The 18814-nt window shown below is 37.5% G+C and overlaps 1 protein-coding gene across 1 annotated transcript in view; it reads left to right on the top strand.

Moving 5' to 3' along the window:
* ALCAM (activated leukocyte cell adhesion molecule) overlaps positions 1-11163 on the top strand; it is a 38640-nt gene extending 27477 nt beyond the window's left edge. Inside the window, exons 8-15 of the mRNA XM_062512158.1 lie at positions 168-280; positions 1124-1259; positions 1335-1468; positions 2898-3030; positions 3753-3791; positions 4096-4213; positions 6167-6223; positions 11076-11163. Of these exons, the coding sequence (XP_062368142.1) occupies positions 168-280; positions 1124-1259; positions 1335-1468; positions 2898-3030; positions 3753-3791; positions 4096-4213; positions 6167-6223; positions 11076-11163 (818 nt within the window). The remainder of the gene's footprint in view (positions 1-167; positions 281-1123; positions 1260-1334; positions 1469-2897; positions 3031-3752; positions 3792-4095; positions 4214-6166; positions 6224-11075) is intronic.
* The last annotated feature ends 7651 nt before the right edge of the window (positions 11164-18814 follow it).

Raw genomic sequence — 18814 nt, 5'->3', positions numbered from 1 at the left:
ATAATTCTCTCATCTCCTTTCCTTATAAAATTGACTTAGATTTTATTGAAGAAATGAAATCTTGAATTTAATGAGTGCAATTAGTCACATTTTCTTTTCTTGGTAAGCCTCTGAAATGGGCCAGTCTTTCCGAGATTAACTTTTTACAAATGTTCTTTCTATCCCAGATTTGGATTTACAGCTTACTCCTAGTGGAGAAGTAACAAAACAGATTGGAGAGGCCTTGCCTGTGTCATGTACGATTTCTTCTAGTAGAAATGCAACTGTGTTTTGGATAAAGGTCAGTAATTCATCTATTTCACACTCCTTCTGAGTGTTCACGTCTTCGTATTACTACTTCAGTGTTTTGGAAGGAAGGAAGTTGTTCATTGGGTTTTTTAAAGAATATTGTTAAAATGAGTCTTACGCATGTGGTTGCAATGTGATGTACTCACATTGATGACTGAAAATCAGTTACTGTAATTATCAGCTCAGCTTCCAAATTGAGATAATTAAGGCACATTGTAACACAAATACAACTTTTTTTGAAACGGTCTATACAAGGCCCTTTAAGAATAAGGTTCTTCTAAGAAAAAAAAGCCCATTTGGAGTAATTTTGGTGCGCTTTGTCAGAGGTGTGCTTGGTTTTGGTTGTGATAAACATAACAAAAGGACAAGTGTTTCATGGTTAGATGGTGAAAAATGTAGCTGTTGAAAAAGCTTTATACAAAACCTGTAGTGCTGGAAACTTAGAGTAATAATGCCTAATGGTTGTTTATGAGCATATGTTGATCACGTAAGCCTGCCTTTGAGGAGAGTTACTTGTGTCTCAAATGTTTTATAACTCGTGGTCTTGGCCAACCTACTAGAAAAACTTAGAGCTAGTAACTGATCCCATCTATGCTCTTGATTTAAAACAAAATTGTTCAAGAAGAAAGGAGATGGCTTCTATAAATCTCCAGCAATTTCCACTTTTCATGCTGCATATCCAAATGTACTTACTAATAGGGAAACAGCTTAAAAAAGTGAGGGTCTAATTTTCCAAAGCATGTGAAAACTTCTGTTGATAGTAGTCACATTTGTCATTAAGGGGTTAATATACTGTGAGTCCATCTCTGTCATTTCTAACTCCTGACTTTATCAGGACAATACCAGAATGCAAACAAGTCCATCATTTTCAAGTCTTCAGTATCAAGATGCTGGAAACTATGTCTGTGAAACTACTCTACAGGAGGTCGAAGGATTGAGGAAAAGACAGACACTTAAACTTATTGTGGAAGGTAAGCAAGCAGATGGTTATGATTATTAATTGTTATTTTAAAATAAAATGGTTAACTGTAATATTGTTCTTGTAGGAAAACCTCAAATCAAAATGACCAAGAAAACCAACACAAATAAAATGTCTAAAACAATTATCTGCCATGTGGAAGGTTTCCCCAAACCAGCAGTGCAGTGGACAGTTACGGGCAGCGGAAGCATCGTAAATAAAGCAAGTATCTTTCTTATTACTTTATTCACCAAACACTAGTGTATAGGAAGTACAAATTAAAATCTAGGGACATTTTTGAGATAGTGAGATTGGAGAAAAGTCGTTTCCATTTATCTAAGAGAAGGTTAAGTGGCAGCTGTGGCTACATGGTATTTACATGGATGACTTTTTTATTATAAAGCCTTTTTGAATAGAGCAGGTGGAGGCAAAGGAGATCCACTGGCTGCAAGCTGAAGCTGGACAGAAAAAGAAAAGGTTACAAATGAAATATGCATTTTTTAAATGAAGGTATTTAGTCATTTTATCTGGGTAATGTGCTGATTTTGCCATTGCATAAAGAATTTGCAAATAATGATGGAATTGTAGAACTTACATTAGAAAGCAAATGGGTACTTGATGAAGGCATTAACTGAGTGAAATGTAATGAAATTTGGCATGTGTGTATCAGAAGTTACATCCAGTATAGCTCCTTATATGCTTTGCAGCTTTTATCCTAATATTTATAGTTGCTTTTGTATGGTTATTCCTGTTGTTTCTCCCTGGAAATAGAATTATTATGCACTCATCCTGAGGGATAAATAAGAAGAGCTAATATGTACCAGGAGAAATACCTGGAAAATATGTGAGCTGAAGTGGTTTTTATATGGATTACTGAATGCAAAGCATTGGCACATTTTTCCTTAGCAGGAAAATTAATGAGACCTCTCTCCAGTCAGTGGCTGGAAGTGCAATATACAGTGCTCCTGTAGATTCCATTACATTTCATTAGGTTTTGCTTTAAGCCTACAGTAATTATGTGTAGCTGACAAAATTTGTCTGCTTACTTTGTAGGTATAGGACAGGAATTGAATGATTGAAATGATTGAAAATCATTTTCTCTAGGTGTTCCATTAATCCAAGTATGATGCACAGCAAATTTAAGGACAACATTAATATTACAGTACAATACTATAGGTGCTACTAGATACACGTAGCTTGGAAAAATAATGTTTAGCGTGGAAATAGCTTAAAAAGCTGGAAAATTTGGAAAAATTCTTCTCCATACAATGACATAAATGAAAAACAAGATGGAAAAAATTATACCTTAGAAGTTTGAAATTTCTTTATGGATTTTTTCACTTGGAGTATTTTTTAAATACTTTAATTAAAAGCAAATACAGAATGTTGTTAACTTTTTCAGAAAAACGTTTTTTTATCATTGGCCTTACAGTACACACTATACTATCACTGGACATTTTGGCTAACTTTTTCTTTCAAATATTCGCATTATCATTTAATAAAACAATGTAGTATTTCTCTTGCTATTGTTTAGAAAACTTAAATGTTGAAAGTTATTTCCCTCTGAGTGTTTCAATGTGTAATACAAGTGATGCATGTATTGTTCTTTGTGTTTTTAAAGGATACTAACCTTCATTTTTCACCTTTTCAGACAGAGGAGACAAAATATGTTAATGGGAAATTTTCCAGTAAAATTGTAATTGCTCCTGAAGAAAATGTAACTTTAACTTGCATTGCAGAAAATGAGCTAGAAAGGACTGTGACCTCCATGAACGTCTCTGCTAGTGAGTGTCCTCTAAAGATAATTTCCTTAAAGTTACAGTTTCTCATAAAGTACCAATACATCATACTCAAATGAAGAGTAGGTCTGCATAGTAATGTTGATACTAAGATATTTAACCTTTTTGTCTTAAGTCAAGCAATTGTAAATCCACTCTGGATCAGTAGTACATAAAATTTATTGATAGCTTTCTGCAGTAAGTCACTTAGTCTTCATGACTTTCTTGGCTAGCTACCTCTATTTACAAAAGTAAACAACAGTACAACATAATAGTACAAAATACTGCAAAGTAATTTCATTTACAATTCAGAGATATTAATTTACAAGACAGAAGTCTTTACTTATTGCAAAATTAAAACTATTGCTTAGTCTCTAAATTCTAGTTTATTATTACTGGTATAACTTGACTCACAGCAGAAATTAGCCATACTGGGCTTTAATCATATGTCATGATGAAAGGTAGTGAGAAGCTATGGAAAGATAGCACAGAAATACTCAGTCAGAAGTATTTCTGATGTGAATATTGCAGGTTTAGTGTAAGATTCTTCTTATGGATATAGTACAATTATTACAAAGGAAAGACTTCCGTTTAAAGATGGGGATAAATATCTTGTTTGGCAAAGACTGTTCCAGTTTCTGTCATTGTTGTAAATACGTAATTAAAGATGATGTTCAGGTCTGATAATGTGTTGTATTTAATGTAATTTTAACATTTTTTCATTTCAGTAAGTATTCCGGAATATGATGAGCCAGAGGATAGAGGTGGTATGTATGGTTTCCTCTCTCTGTAACCCTTACTTTTGATTGTCTCAGCTCAATTGTTTAGTTCACTGCACAAGTCCCTCAGAGTCCCTTAAAGCCAGACTTGATTTGAAATAATTAGTGCCACAATTGACTAAGGTGTGACTTTCTTGAAGACTAAAAATTCATTTAGAGAACAATGGCTACTTTTTTTTTCTTTCTTTTTTTTTTTCCTAATCCCTTTTTTTATTTCTGGGGAAAATTCTTTAGAAATGTAATGCTTTACTTTATCATAGGTCATCTCATTAACTTTTCTTCTTTGCTTCAGATGACAATAGTGAAAAGGTTAATGACCAGGCAAAGCTCATAGTGGGAATTGTGGTCGGTCTTCTGCTGGTTGCTCTCATTGCAGGTGTTGTCTACTGGCTCTATGTGAAGAAATCAAAGTAAGAATTTTTTTAAAACTTTATACTAAGCTGGAAAAAGAACAGTGATAAGCAGAGATGTATGTTTACCTGTTTCCCTTCATCTACAGCATTCCAGTTTTCTGGAGTGGGGAAAAGCTCTTATAGTAGGTGCACTTGATAATGAAAGGAAACTTGGTACCTCTGATAGGCTTGTCCTAATGCTTAATGAGACTCATCTCCGGGAGATGGGGTTCTAAGATGTTCATAGATTATAGTAGTAGTAAGGTTCTGTTTCCTGGCAGCCAAGTCTGTGCTGACTCTTGCCTTTAAATATAGTACTTAGTTGTGGAACTTGATGTGAGGAAGTCTGTGTGGCTGTACTGGTGCTAGAAACTGCCTCATTTAGAAATTGGCAAGCTAGTTTCCTTTAAAAATGGAATAACATACAGAATAAGACTCAACCATCTCAGGGACAAGAGAGATCCTTAATTGTTTTTTTCACATGTACTTTGAGATTTCTGAAATAAATTTGGTAAAAATAAAGCTGCTGTTGCTGAAAAGTCTAGGAGCTCTCATCCCAATCTAGGTTTTAGCCATCATAGGCATAGTATAGCATTTTCCAATGAGACCAGCCTGCTTTCAGGTTCTTTCCTTGTCACAGAGGCTCACTTCAGGAAATAAATGGGAAGGTGTCAGGAAGTGACCATGTTTCTCTGTGTGCCCCATTTGGTCTTATCCCCATACCTTTGTCTGTAGGGAGAACTGGGGGCAGGCAGAAGCAGGCTTGCATTCTGACAGCTCTGACAGCTGCTTCTGAGCAGGGGAGGTTAAGTGGCTGTGCATAACATGCTCCAGTCAGTACAGGTGTAAAAGCAGTCTTAAAGTTCAATTGTTTTTAGTATGATCTTCCATTAAAATTGAATCAAATGAAATCTAAAATGTATCAGTGGGATTTTACTGTGCACAAATGTGTTTTCACTGATGTGAAAGTACAGCAAGGAATTCTCCATCTGCTAAGAAATGCACCTTTTTTTGGATAATACATAAAGACTTTGGCTCAACCATAACTGATCAGGTTTTTGAAGTTTTTCAAATATAGAATTGTTACAAATTACCCATGCACAGAGCCAGATACTACAGAGGTGTTTTGGGGGTTTTTGGTTTTTTTTTTGTTTTGTTTTGGTTTTTTTTGTTTTTTTTTTTTTTTCCCAAAGCTTATGCTTTTTTTGGTAAAAAATTTGAAGTGACAACATAGTGCTCTTCCTCCCACACTTTGGTACTGTTGCAATGATGTCTAGGATAACTTTGTCATTCTTTTTCAAATGTGTGAATGTGGAGTCATGAAACTGTGGTACACTGCTTTGGGTTTCTTTGGGTGAGGTGGTTTGAGTATAACAAGGGCAGGGAAGGTAAAATATCTCTTCTTGCACCATTGAGTAGTGTGGGGAGAGCTGACAAGAATTGTAGCATATAACATAAGATGAATTTATGAATTACAACATTTTTTTCTGCTTCAAAGATAGGCTATAGCATAACCCAAATGGGCACCACTTCTTTTCCTCATGCTCAGCTTCACTTCCTAAAGCTTAGAGGAAAGAATTAGAGCTAGAATTGATTAGACAGATTCACTGGAAACAGAAATGCTTTTATAGTTAAATAATAATCTCTGTACTTGACACATGGTTGCTGGCTTCTAAACCCTTTAATTGATATATCATAATTGACAATCTCTTGTTCTCTGTATATTTTTTAATTGATCTGTTGTTATCCTCTCTGCTTTCTGCATGCCATACTTGCAGGAGCAAGCAGAATGTCAGTACCTATTTGACAAAGTGTTCATTATGAATCATAGCCTAGAAATCAAAGTAGACCTTTCAAAAAGCCACTTACACCTCTGGACACAACCCCTTCATCTCCACCCAGCCCAGCAGGTAGTAGTTATTTTTGGAACCCACACTTGACCAGTAACTCACCTAATCTCTATCCCCAAAGTGACGCCAAAAGAAAGTCTGAGAAGGCAGCAGCACAGAACTTTCCAAGTCTGCCGAGGCAAGAAAAACACTACTTTTTTTTGTTATTGGTGTTGTGGTTTGTATAATCTTCTATTGTCTTGTCATCCACACTAAGTAGGAATTTTACTTGTAGCCTTGGAATATATTCACAATAAATCACTTGTACAGTTACTCACTGCCTCAGCTCCACTTGATAGAAAAGCTGATTATTGCCACATATTCTTTTCAGTGTGAATATTATCCCATAAATCAGAGACTCATCTGTATTCCACATCCTGCAACCAGCCTCCTCTTGAATAAAGAGTTGAGGCTACCTATCCCAGCATGCCTTGTTTTTCCTTCATCTGAGCAGAAGGCCAAGCACTTGTTCTCTGCAGATTTCTCCTTTTTCAAGAAAGGATGTTGTAAACTAATCTGCAGCAAACAGAATATAACTCAGCACTTCAGAATCTTTCTAAACTTGTTGTGTCAGGCCTCAGTTGAGAGGTTGCAGAGCACCCATGTTAGGGAAATGTGTCACATATGAAATTTTCACATTACCAGAAATAGCTGAGGGTACAGCAGAAATTAAAGATTCAGAAAGGAAATAGTGCACTCAGCACCTTGTCCCTTGCTCTCTAGTCTAGAAGTTTGCATGTAGTTGGATCTTGGTCCCATTTTTGTCCCTGGAGTTTTGGAGGTATTCAAATCTCAAGTCACATGAGGCTAGATCAAGGTTGAAGTGTTTCAACATCCAGTGAAGGAAACTTCAGCTGGGCCAGCTGAATCACAGTAGCAGTCTTAAAGTTGTTCACATTCAGAGCACATCAGACTCTTGGGATGTTTCTTAGGTCACAGTAATGTCAAAGGCATCTCTGAAACCAAACACTTGAATTCTGAAAACACATAACAATTTTGCTTTTCTGATACTTTATAGCAAATAAGCATATTAGGATGTAGTGGGCCAAATATGTACGAAACTCACTATGTTTTCAACAAGACTCAGGATTTGTATTGGTTTTCACTCAGTTCCCTTTCAGAGAAAAGACATAGTTACCAAACATCTCTGAAAGTGTCAGCTCGTGGCACAAATCTAAAAATGACGCAGATTAAAAATGGCCACGCATTTCTTGATGACTGGAATTTTTTTTCCAATATCTCTGTGGTTTTTCCTTCTGGGGGACCTTTGAAAATAATTGGAAGAAGTGGAAGGCAAGATAGGAGTAAATAAGGAGGTTGCAGCTAGTCCAGATTGGAATGTATAAAATCACCTGCAACAGTGCAGTTGAGTGTAGCTTTAATGACAATCACGGCTATTGCTTCAGCAGCCAGAACTACACAGATGTCTGTCATCACCATCACAAGTTTGGGTAACAAGGACAAACAGCACTGCATACTTTCTTCTTTAAACAGTGTTGAGAGCAAGGCTTAGACTTGCGAGATTAAAAGAAATCAGAAATTAAAACCCTACTGCAATTTTTTGGTCACCTGTATGTAGTCTGTATTTACACTATGGCAGGCAAAACAATTATCTTGGAAAATGGTCTTCATACTACAGACAGTGCTGTGAACAGTATCTGAACGAGTTCCATGAAAATAGTGGCTCCACACGCCAAAGAATGCTAAAAACTTCACTTTGGTACTGCGTATGGAGAGATTTTGATTAGGATTCCCTGAGGATAATTATTTTCCTGAAGAGCAGGCATAGATAAATATTAAATATGAGTCATAATTTTAGCAAGGTCTATGATTTACAAATCAATTTAAAGGGGGAAAAAAGAAGAGTTGTTGAGTGAGTAAACTCATATTTATACAAGCAACTTCTTGCTCTTCAGAACAACACCATTAAAGGTGTGGGGATTTTTTGTGGAGCTGCCTTTAATGATAGTGTGAGAGTGCTCCAGGTCTGGGCAAAGTGGGCTCTCTTCCCTTTTAAGTAAATCCTTGAGAATATTTTTATCTATTTGAACTCCATTGCTCAGCTACTCAGATATTATGAGGAAGTTGATCTTAAGTTGCACATGGAGCAAGCTGGCAGGAGTTAATGCACAAAAAAAAAAGTATGGAACAACTGTTGTTGAATGTTGAGCTGGAGAAGGACCATTTGTCCTGTGCCCGAAGTCATCTCAGGAAGCGATGGAGCCCGTGTTCTGAGATGTTTCTGTTACAAACCCAAGTCACATCTGTCAAACCCTGTGGATTGGTGCTGTGCCAGGGGTGGCTGTTCCTCTGCTGTTGGCAGAACACTGTCTGGCAGACACTGCTGTGGACTTTGCACCCCCGTGCACAGTAACTCCTGTATCCCCTAATTGCACTATTTAGATAGCACTAAAAAGTGCAGCAGCATTGTATGTGCTGAGGTGGTAAATCTGCCTAGATAATGGTATTTGGGGAACAAAAAAGCCAGGTCAGCAGGATCACCAAACCATTATAAAGAAATGGCTGCATTTCACTCTCAGGCACTGAGAATCGAAATCCATGGGGTTGTAAGACATGAAAAACTGCTGCTACTCTCATTTCAAGCAAGTGGTTTGTAACATCTTCCAAAAGAGTTCTGGAGCACCTGCCTCTTTCAAAGTTAGTGCTGCCCTTTAAGTCTCCCATTTTTGCCCAGTGTGGTTTTAGGAAAATGAAGGTGATGTTTAGTTTGACTGAATGTAGAACTAAAATAGATTACTTTACCAATCAAAACCTGATCGCATTGCAGAAACTCCTGACTTAGTCAGTGAATACTTTTAACCTAATCAGAGACCAGACAGTTCCCTCTGCTGTTAAGTGTCAGATTCAGTCTGAATTGGGCAGTGTAAAACTGGTGATGAGGCCAAAAAAAACGAGGATCCCAGTGAGCCATGCCAGTAGTCTAACCAGTCTCCAAGAGCAGACATTAGTAGTTATATGAGGATAGATGTGCATGATACTGATTTCTCACATCCAACTCACTTCAGCTCAGGTAATTGCCTGAGACTAGATTCTTTCAGCTTTTCATCTCTTCCCCTATTGTCTCCAATTTTGTATGGAAAAGACTTATTAGCCACATGAAAAGCCAAATTATGTGCTCAACCTAAACCAAACATGTTTTAAATTTAAATTACAAACTTTTTTTAATTTTCAAGGGATTTTTTGAGGAGTTATTTCTTTTTGTTAGGATTAAAGAGATTTGTGAAAGGTTACTTAGCTCACAGAAGGTCAGTCTCTATCAAAGCACTGAATTTTCTTCTACATTGCATTTCACATCCTTTCCTTTTATTCATGTCACATATTTCAGGTTTTAAATATCAGGGGAAAAAAAGGAGACTGTTACTGCACAATAGAAACTTACCACTGTAGAACAAGTTACTTTGTAGAATTATCTCAGCACTTACTATACAATTAAATTTGCATGTAATAAAGAGGAGCTGAGATCTTTGCAGTAAATGGGTTTTCAGCATGATACATTCCTGTCAGTTGCACAAATATAACAGAGGCACCCTAAACCAATAGCAAAAGGTTAATGCAGCTTTAAAACATTAAAACTTACAGCCCCTTAGGAAATAACCTCCTCTAAAACCAAAAAGATTTTGGCGTGGTCCCTTTCAGTGTAGCCTGTGGGATTTGGGATCCAGAATCCCATACTCCCCTGCCACTGCACCTCAAGCTGGAGGAGAACAGCATTTCAGCAGCACTCCCAGAGGTGGGGAGGGCTTAGGTGCATTTGCACTCCCCCAGGAGCTCTTCAGACACAAGGACTGAGCTTTCCTGGCTCCGCAGCTCTGCTCCAGGGTACCTGGCCCACGGCACACCCAGTGTGCAGCCTTTGCTCAGATGGAGGATGTGCACAGGAATGCTCCACTAGCAAAAATCCCACCTGCTCCAGGTGGTGCATCCCTGCATGGTGTCAGTGTGACATGTCACACATCTAACCTGTGTCTTCATTGTACTTTGCAAGTCAGCATCACTCCAGGTCTTTACCCTGAAGCAAGGGTGAGCATGTGCATCAATCTGTCACAGCAGACCCTGCACTTTTCTGTAGGGGAAACAAATTATCTGTAGAGAAAATGCAGATACGATAATCTGCTTTGACACAAGGGATTTACTTCGTCCCACTCAAACACATTTGCCCATTTACATTTTAAAAATTGGGGCCTTCAAAATGTTATCACAGCACTGCAGGAATCTTTCACCTTGGCAGACAGTGAGGCTTCTCACAGATTAAATGAATGGCATAGTGGTTTTATTGTGCTAAGCTAAACTAAGCACTTAACTCATTAATTCATCACCACCACTTGCATTAAGGAAGGCCTGCTATTTTAAATAAGGCATACCTCTTTTTTTCCCCGCCTTCAAACATTTACAAAATCTCATCTTTACCCAAAGCTTGTCAGTCATAGCTAACACAGACCTACAAGCCAGATTGAGTTGTTTTTTTTTTTTCCGGTGTTGCCAGAATTTTCATGAATTTCTTCACATTTAAAGAGCCTCCATTTGGCACAGGCTCTAAAAGTCATTTACAAGTACACAAAAGATTGCTGTGTTGATCAAGATGTCTTAGCCACACTTGTAACATTTTAGTATGCCTTAAAGCAGACCCATGTTTATTGAAACAAGCTGCACAATTACTTTGTCAAGAAACATGGATCTCCACAACTGGTTTAACCTTACTAAATGTCTGCTAGTTCAGAATAATTCAGAATTCCTCAAGAGGCAGATCAAACACACAGAGAGAGCCCTGCTGCAATACTTCCTGTGGTACTGACAGCAGTGGGGATCTGGTGTCACTGGCCTATTTACAGAGATATGCAAACCTGGTGCTCTGCTCAGAACAGAACTGTCAAAATATTCTGTTCACTGTGAGGGGAAGAGGCAGTGTCATTAATATGAGTGTGGAATAAAATGCTGTAGACATGCAAAAATGACCTTCCTTTACATTATAGGACAGCATCAAAACATGTAGACAAAGATCTTGGAAATATAGAAGAAAACAAAAAACTAGAGGAAAACAATCATAAATCTGAAACTTAAGAGAAAAACGTGTCAGTCATCATTCCAGGTAAGTGTTTCATATTACAGCATTAAAATTTCTTTGTCCAGCATTTCTCTCTGGTGATCAAAGCTCTATCTTGGTCTGGTGTTCACCTTCCAGAGGTGAGGCAGTAGGGTAATTTTGTGCTGTAGTTTTAGGATAGACAGACTCAAGCTTTTGGCCAGTTAAGAATTTAGAGCTGCACATACAAATATAAAAAGAAGCCTGACATTTAGATGGAACTTAATACTTGGCTTTATTTTAATGCATGTGCTTGAGGAAATGAAAATACAAATTTGTATAATGTACCACTGTGGTACATATGCATATGTACCTTGTGTTTATAGTAAGAGCATATTTAGGTAGCGTCCAGAAGGTTTCAAGTTATGACTTGAAATGTTTATAGGAACTTCTTCCCTTACTGAAAGCAGCAGCTTCCAAGTCCTTGGTCACTTTTTTCATCATTAATGCAAAGGTCATGAAACTTCCTTCCCTTAGAACAAAACACTTCTCTTAGTCTAGATTTCACACACCTGTACTGCGATCAGTTTTATCCTGGAAGGAGACACTGTGTATTACATTAGGAACAGGTTTGAAAGTTTCCCCTGCTGGGATCTGCATGAAGTAAGCTGTTTACAAATGATCTGGCAGCTGCCAGAGTTCCTCTGGGAATCACAGGAACACTGCGGAGCACCAAGAGCACCACCCTGTGCTGAACATATATACACCACTGCTGCATCTCTCCTCCTAGTACCCAAAGGAGGGAGTAAGGCCATTTTTCTGTCCCATTTAGGTCCTTTAAAATTAACACTGTGATTACACAAGAGTGTGGAAACCAGCTAACCATAGAGAGGTTTGTTGAGTTAGTCATCAACTATTCTTAAAAATGAGAGTATTACATATTCAGGGGTGCTTGCATTGTAAGCTCCTCCACAGGAAAGCTGTAGACAGTCCTGATTTTCAGTGATCTTAAGTAAATAGCACTGGATACCTTCTCGAAGTAACAGGGATTCGAAGCATGTGGAATTACAATATTTTATATTTACATAACAAGGTTTCTTACTTAAATGAATGCAACTGTCAATAATTTCAGTATGTCAGTATTGTCTGAAATTTTCAAATACAAACCACAAGTTTTGTATTAAATATTTAGAATTCATTGGATTATATAGAGCAATTATGTAGTGTATAAAGAGATGCAGCATTGCTGTAAGCACTTTACCAGCAATATCACTGTTTTGCTAGTTTGGAAAAGGGAATTGGGAATACCAAAATTATGTCATAGGAGGCATTTAAAGGTGGAAAACAAGTCAATTTGGATTTTGAAAAAGTTGCAGCAGAAACACACTGTGTGCCTTAGGTGCATTCTTTTACTCTGTATTCCTTCAGATCAGTAGAGCTGCATAAATGAAATGAACATAAATCCATTACTTACCAGATAAACTTACTGTATTTACTGGGAGCAATATGGCAACAGCAATTCTTCTCATGAAATAAAGCGTTGACATCATTGAGCTGCAGAAGAAAATACTGTTTATATAGCTGTTTATTAAAAGCTTAGATACTGGGTAGTTATCATGGTTAACATATTTTAAAATATTTAACTGGCTTTATCTTTCATATTTTCAGAGAATACATATAGACCAATTGAAGCATGAACGTGGATTGTACTTAAACATATACAAAGAAGTGACAGCTATTCATGGTTCAAGTATTAAGCAGATCATACTACCAGGTTTTCAAAGGATTTTAGACACAATTATCTCAAGCTAAAAAACCCCACAAACTAATTTTGGCAACAGCCATGATAATAGGCCACCATGTTGTGTTCCGTTTGAAATATTTTTTGTAAATGTCTGCACTGAAGATTTCTTTTTGTTTGCCTTTATGTAAATTTTTTACGTAGCTATTTTTATACACTGTAAGGCTTTGTTCTGGGAGTTGCTGTTAATCTGATGTATAGTGTAATGGTTTTATTTCAATTGTTTTTATGACACCCTTTGAGCAGGTACATGTCTGATTCTGGTTGTTATCAGTCAAGCCTTTGCTTTGTAGGAAGTACCTAGAGTGTAAGATTGTCTTAAAGGAAAATGTCAAACTTCTTTTTCATTCTTTGAAATCATGGTAAAGCAGAAGGGTGACAGCTGTGACAAGAATGAACTAAATTGTTAATGAAAGTGAACATTTAAAAACCATGCAAAGCTAAACAAGCTGTAAAGGGAATTAAGAGTTTCCCTGAAGAAGTCTGGGTATTGAGTAAGGAACACTATGAAAAATTCTAGCCTACATACAGATAGTGGCTAAAAAATCCTTTATTTCTAGAGCAAGACACGCATTTTATTGATGGTTATCAGTCGTCTTTCATGTTAGCATTAGGATAAGGAACTGGAATTCTGGATTAATTTTGATTCCTTTATGTTATTTGCTGCCTTAAAGTACTGTACCTTTTCTTCTGTTCAGAGAGATACCAGTCAGAATTGGAAGCTTTTTTAAAAAGTGGTCATATCAAAGCTGCATTTTTCCCACAAAAATAGAATATATATATATATATATATTTTTTGTGTGTTTTTGTTAACTATGCTACAGATATTGAATGCACCTTGAGATAATTTTAGTGTTTTTAACTGGTACCTAATTTATCAAACAGTACATATAACTGTAACAATGAAATGTCTATGTATCTTTAGTTACATTCAAGTTTGTAACTTTATAAACATGTTTTTTGCTTGAGGGAACTTTTAGAATGATACTTGGTAAGAAAAGGTTTTAGGGTGAATGGCCAATAGAAAGTTGTACTTAAGGGAGATAAATTTTATCTCACCTGGAAAGCTAGTTTCTGGAAGAAGGTGACAGGCAGCTTTGATGGAGAGGAACAGCAGAAGTAAGCAGAACATCAGGTTTCCATTTACAAATATCCAGGGAAAAAGTAAGTTTTTTTAGACTGGTAGGCTAAAATAAATAAATAAATAAAAGAAAAAGATGGACGTTAGGAAATGTATTTTGCCACTTTTGCATTATTTAGGGGGCAGAAAACACTGTTACTTGTAAATTTGTAAAATGTTAAATGTCTGGGCAGTAGTGACTGATGTCTTAATAAAAGCTTCCTGTAGTGCATTGGCATGGATTAAATACATAAGATGTCCTATAAACTCTATGCTGTATAAAATATTAGAGGGAAATCCTGTAATATGCCTCTAAACTTTAATTTGTTACTGTTTTATTTGGCAAAAAGAAAATTATGATCTTGGTCAATATTTAAACCAAAGTAGAATGGGGGAAAAACCAAAGTAATTTGTTTTGCATGGCTAAGCCATTCTGTTATCTCTGTAAATATTGTGATTTTTTTCTTTTTAGAATTTTGTTAAAAAAATTCTAAAATTTTTAAACACCTGTTTTTCCAAAATAAAACGTGAACACACAAAAAAGTTACTTTATATATAAATATATCTTTTTTCTTTTGGTGCAAGAACACTGCCAAGCGATACACATTTTTTAAAAGAAAAGAATAAATTCAGTTTGCATGACTCTGAACAGGAAAAGTTGTACCAGAGTCCTGTGAAGGAGTGTGCATCTATCACCTCTCTGTTTGTAACACTACAAATAATTCTTAAATAGAGAGAGGTATCTTCCAAAGATAGGGAAAACTCCAAAGGGAAAGCATAGGGAAGGGCTGAAAATTTTCATACCACTGTCAGGGGAATATAGGGCAAACGAGAAGAAAAATAAGTCCTTCAACTTTCACAGCTACAGAAAAATGAATATAAACAACTCCTCGCCTTTTGGGATTCTGCTTGATCTCCTATGCACTTTAAATCGTCAGTTCGAGGAGCTGGGTTTTTCACTGCTCCGAGTTCACTATAGACAAGTTTCAAGAACCAAGAGTGCAAAAGAATTAATGTTTCTATCCATGCCTAAACAACAATAAAACTGAAGTATGTCTTCACTGGCTTGTGTGAAATCTCAGTTTACAAGAACACGTGTGAGCCCAAGGGAAGGCACTTACCCAGAGCTTGAGCTGCTGCTGCTGTTGCTGCCTGTGGTCCTGCAGATAGACCCCTGGAGAGTCTGGCTGGCAGGAAAAGTCATGGGGTGATGGGTGTGGGTTTGTGGAGCTTCTCCTGGCCTACAGCACCTGGGGACCACAAGCACTTGCTCAGAGAAAAGCAGAAGCTTGCCCACAAAGCCTTGCCAAAGTTCCTCATGCAGGTCTCTGCCTGTGACCTGGACAAATAATTACCCTAGCAGTGAATTTGGGGGGGGGTGGGATCCTGTTCAAGTCTGACTGAGGACACCACAAGAGTTCAACCTCAGTTTACTACACACAGGAAGAAAAAAAAGTCCCTGCTCACAAATAGTTTAAAAGTATGACAGGAGGGAGTAGAGGAGAGCCCTTTTTTTCCTCTTGCTTTGCAGTCAGGAAATAATGAAATTAGTGGTGTCTGTTCATGGCTGTGCAGGAAACTGCTACTGAGCTTGGAGCAAACCAGTGGGTTTCACTGCATGCTGCAAAGGCTGTATTCTGCAAAAATACCCATGGGCTTCCCAAGCAACTCTGGGAGTCCTCTGAAGCAATGATATCAAAGCTATAGCTGTGCTGCAGGGGATATGAACCACAGAGACATGATAATGCTGTGGCCATGACATGAGGCCTTCTGGAAAGAAAGGGGAAAAAAAGCACTTGGGGTCAACACTATAAAAGAACAAGCATCAGGGACATTTTGTGCTGGTTCTGAGTGCTGCAGACCAGCCTCTGCTTGAGGGCTTTAGTGCACCTGCAGCTGCTGTGCTGCTGGGGCTGGCAGCTGGTCAGAGCCCAAGCAAGGGACAGTGCTGACCCCACTGCTGGCCAGGAACCATCCACACCTCCTTGTCTGGGTGTTTTCCTGGCTTTACCATCAACCCAGATGGTTTAGGCAATATGTTACACCTTGTCCTGGACACAGAGTTTTCATCCTGTCATGTTTTGGAAAAAATACACAAATAATTCTAAATTCTATATTGCTTATTACTTAAACATTATGAGACACTGATGTGAATTTTATCCATATTGGTACCAGCCCATAAAGACATACAAAGAACGAATAAATCTAAATTTGTTGTCTTCCTTTTTTTCCTCAATGAAAAATTTTGTCAGGAACATCCGAGAGTCTCAGCTGCTGGCTGTTGCAGTGAAATCTGATTTACTTGTAGTACCACATGTAGCTGGATACCTTCCTGTTGACTTCATATTTAGACAGCCATATGTCTGTAATTATCTCAGCTAAGATTAAGCAGTGACATATGAAATGAGATCATGACCTCCTGTGTCAGCCACATCTGTGCAAATATTTTCTGGGTTTCCTTTTGACAAGAATGCACCTCCATTCAGGTGTCTGTTTCCAAGAACTGCCCAATACAGCATTTTCAGTCAGATTTCTCCTCCAGGCAGAAGGAGCCAGAGGAACACAGGAGGTACATAACTTCCAGTTATGTGCTTCTAGGTCCTGAAGGGCTCCCAAGCTCTTCTGGAAAAGGATAACATCCTCAAGCTGGCATAATTCAGTGCAGAGCAAGGCTCACTTCAACCCTCTCTCCTGGTGGTCTGCCAGGGAGGGGGAGGGCATTGTAGGAAGGGAGTCAGGCAGGCTGCAAGCAAACCAAGCAGCCAACCCCCCCCCCATACACCCTTTGCCTGTGTACACTTCATGTGTAATGCAGCTCACACACTCAGTAAAGATTTGCTGTGTTTCAAGTTATTAGAGAATCAGAAACTAAGCCTATTACTTATTATCAAATTATGTCAAAGCCAATTTCTAAAATAAGACGAACTCCATCCACCCAGCCACTCACAAGTCTTAAAATGTCTTGTAATTCATACATTTTTCTCATTTAAATTCTAAACAAAGACATTTATTCTGTTAGTAGCAAGGCATTCACTTTGATGTAGTAATGAATTTCAGCTTGAAAAGATAGAGCCTGACAAATTATTAGGAAATTTTGTTTCTTAGTGAGAAAACAGTAATGTGCCTCTGTCATCACTCACCCTCCGTTTCCTCCCTTCTCAGGCTCCACCTGGTGTCACAGCCAAAGCTTCTGTCAGAGTCTGTTCCCTGTGCTAGTGCTCATTGCCACATCTCTGTTCAGCACAGATTGATTCTCTGCTGCCCTCACCATCAGTTCTTCATTTCCAGGACACCCAGTAAATACCAGCAGTGCAACACAACATGAAATACACTGTGAAACAGGAAAACAGGTAGAACATACTAAGCTTCCTGTGCTTGGGCTTCTATGTTTTCACAATCCATAGCTCTGGAGTCCCCCAGAGTTCCCCTATTTTGGTAAAATCACACAAGAATCCAAGCCACACAGCAAAAGCTCAACTGTAATATTATAACACATACCCATGCACACCATTGTGCCTTTTTTTTGTGATCTAACCCTTTTCATGTCCCTCACAGCATTATAAGTAATGTTAAATAAATATCATTAGGTACTGGAATGCCAGCACAAGTCCTAGGTTTAAGAACATGATCTTTTTTCTTATATTCAGTCCACATAGTTGTGATGCAAGGATTTATTGCATGAAACCCAGCCCTAGACTTGAGAGAGCAGAGGGAAGGAAGGAACATCCTATTGCTCTAAAAAGTAGCAAATTAAATCATATTTAAATACAATGACTTCCACCCATTTAGTTTTTCTAGTAAAAAGGAGTCGCTCTTTCAGTACAAATCTTTGTTCAATTTCATTCAGATATATTCAACAATATAATAATAGAATAATTATAGAATTATATAGAATATAGTAATAGTGTAATAAATATATAATAAGCTAAATAATAAAGCTTATATTAAAAGAGACCAACTACAAATCCAGAACAATGCTTCCCTCAGATCAAACTCACATCATCCTAATCCATTCTGCCCCTGCCCCTTGATATTCTCACCAGAGCAGTTAAGTGACTGAATGGTCACATCTCTGATGTCAGTTTGTTTTCTCCAGGGCTAGAAACCAACTACAAATTCAAGTTGTGTTGTAAGTGTTCAATAATGTCTACACACCAGAACAAGAGTTTTCATTAATATCTGCATCTGTCACAAGAAGAGCAATTCTAGCATGGACAACAGAATAGATTTAAAAGGAAGAACATATAATTGAATCTAAATGCAGGAAATTAAATAAATTAAAGACTCAAAACCCTCATACAGACAAAATATTTTCATAAATTCTATTTTGTTCATACTGATATAAAAGCTTTCTCTGGTTTTATTACTTCAAATAAAGGAGGATAACACTCATTTCCATTAATTTAGGGAAGTAAACACGCACAATAAACACAACTGGCCAAAGTGAGTACAGTTACTAAACAGAAAGAAATAGTATATAGAAATCAGCTCGGACAGACTTTCTGATAAAATTAAAGCTAGCAAGATTAGCAGTGTGTGGCATACTCAGTCTTTTATCTCTTTTCAAGTGTAGTATCTATTCTAAGTGCAATGTCTTACTATCCCCCACTCACTGTACTTGAAATAATCCCCTGTGCAGTCCAGGTTTGCTATTTCTCTTCTGTGCAGCCCTGCATCCCAGATTTTCCTAATCCAAACCACATCAGGAACAACAGTGGAGAATTGAGTTTTTTCACTGGAATTTTTACATATATTCGAGGCAGGGATA

The sequence above is a fragment of the Cinclus cinclus genome, chromosome 2 (genome assembly GCF_963662255.1).
Source record: "Cinclus cinclus chromosome 2, bCinCin1.1, whole genome shotgun sequence".
Classification (NCBI taxonomy): Eukaryota; Metazoa; Chordata; class Aves; order Passeriformes; family Cinclidae; genus Cinclus; species Cinclus cinclus.
This window is presented reverse-complemented; position numbering and strand designations above follow the sequence as displayed.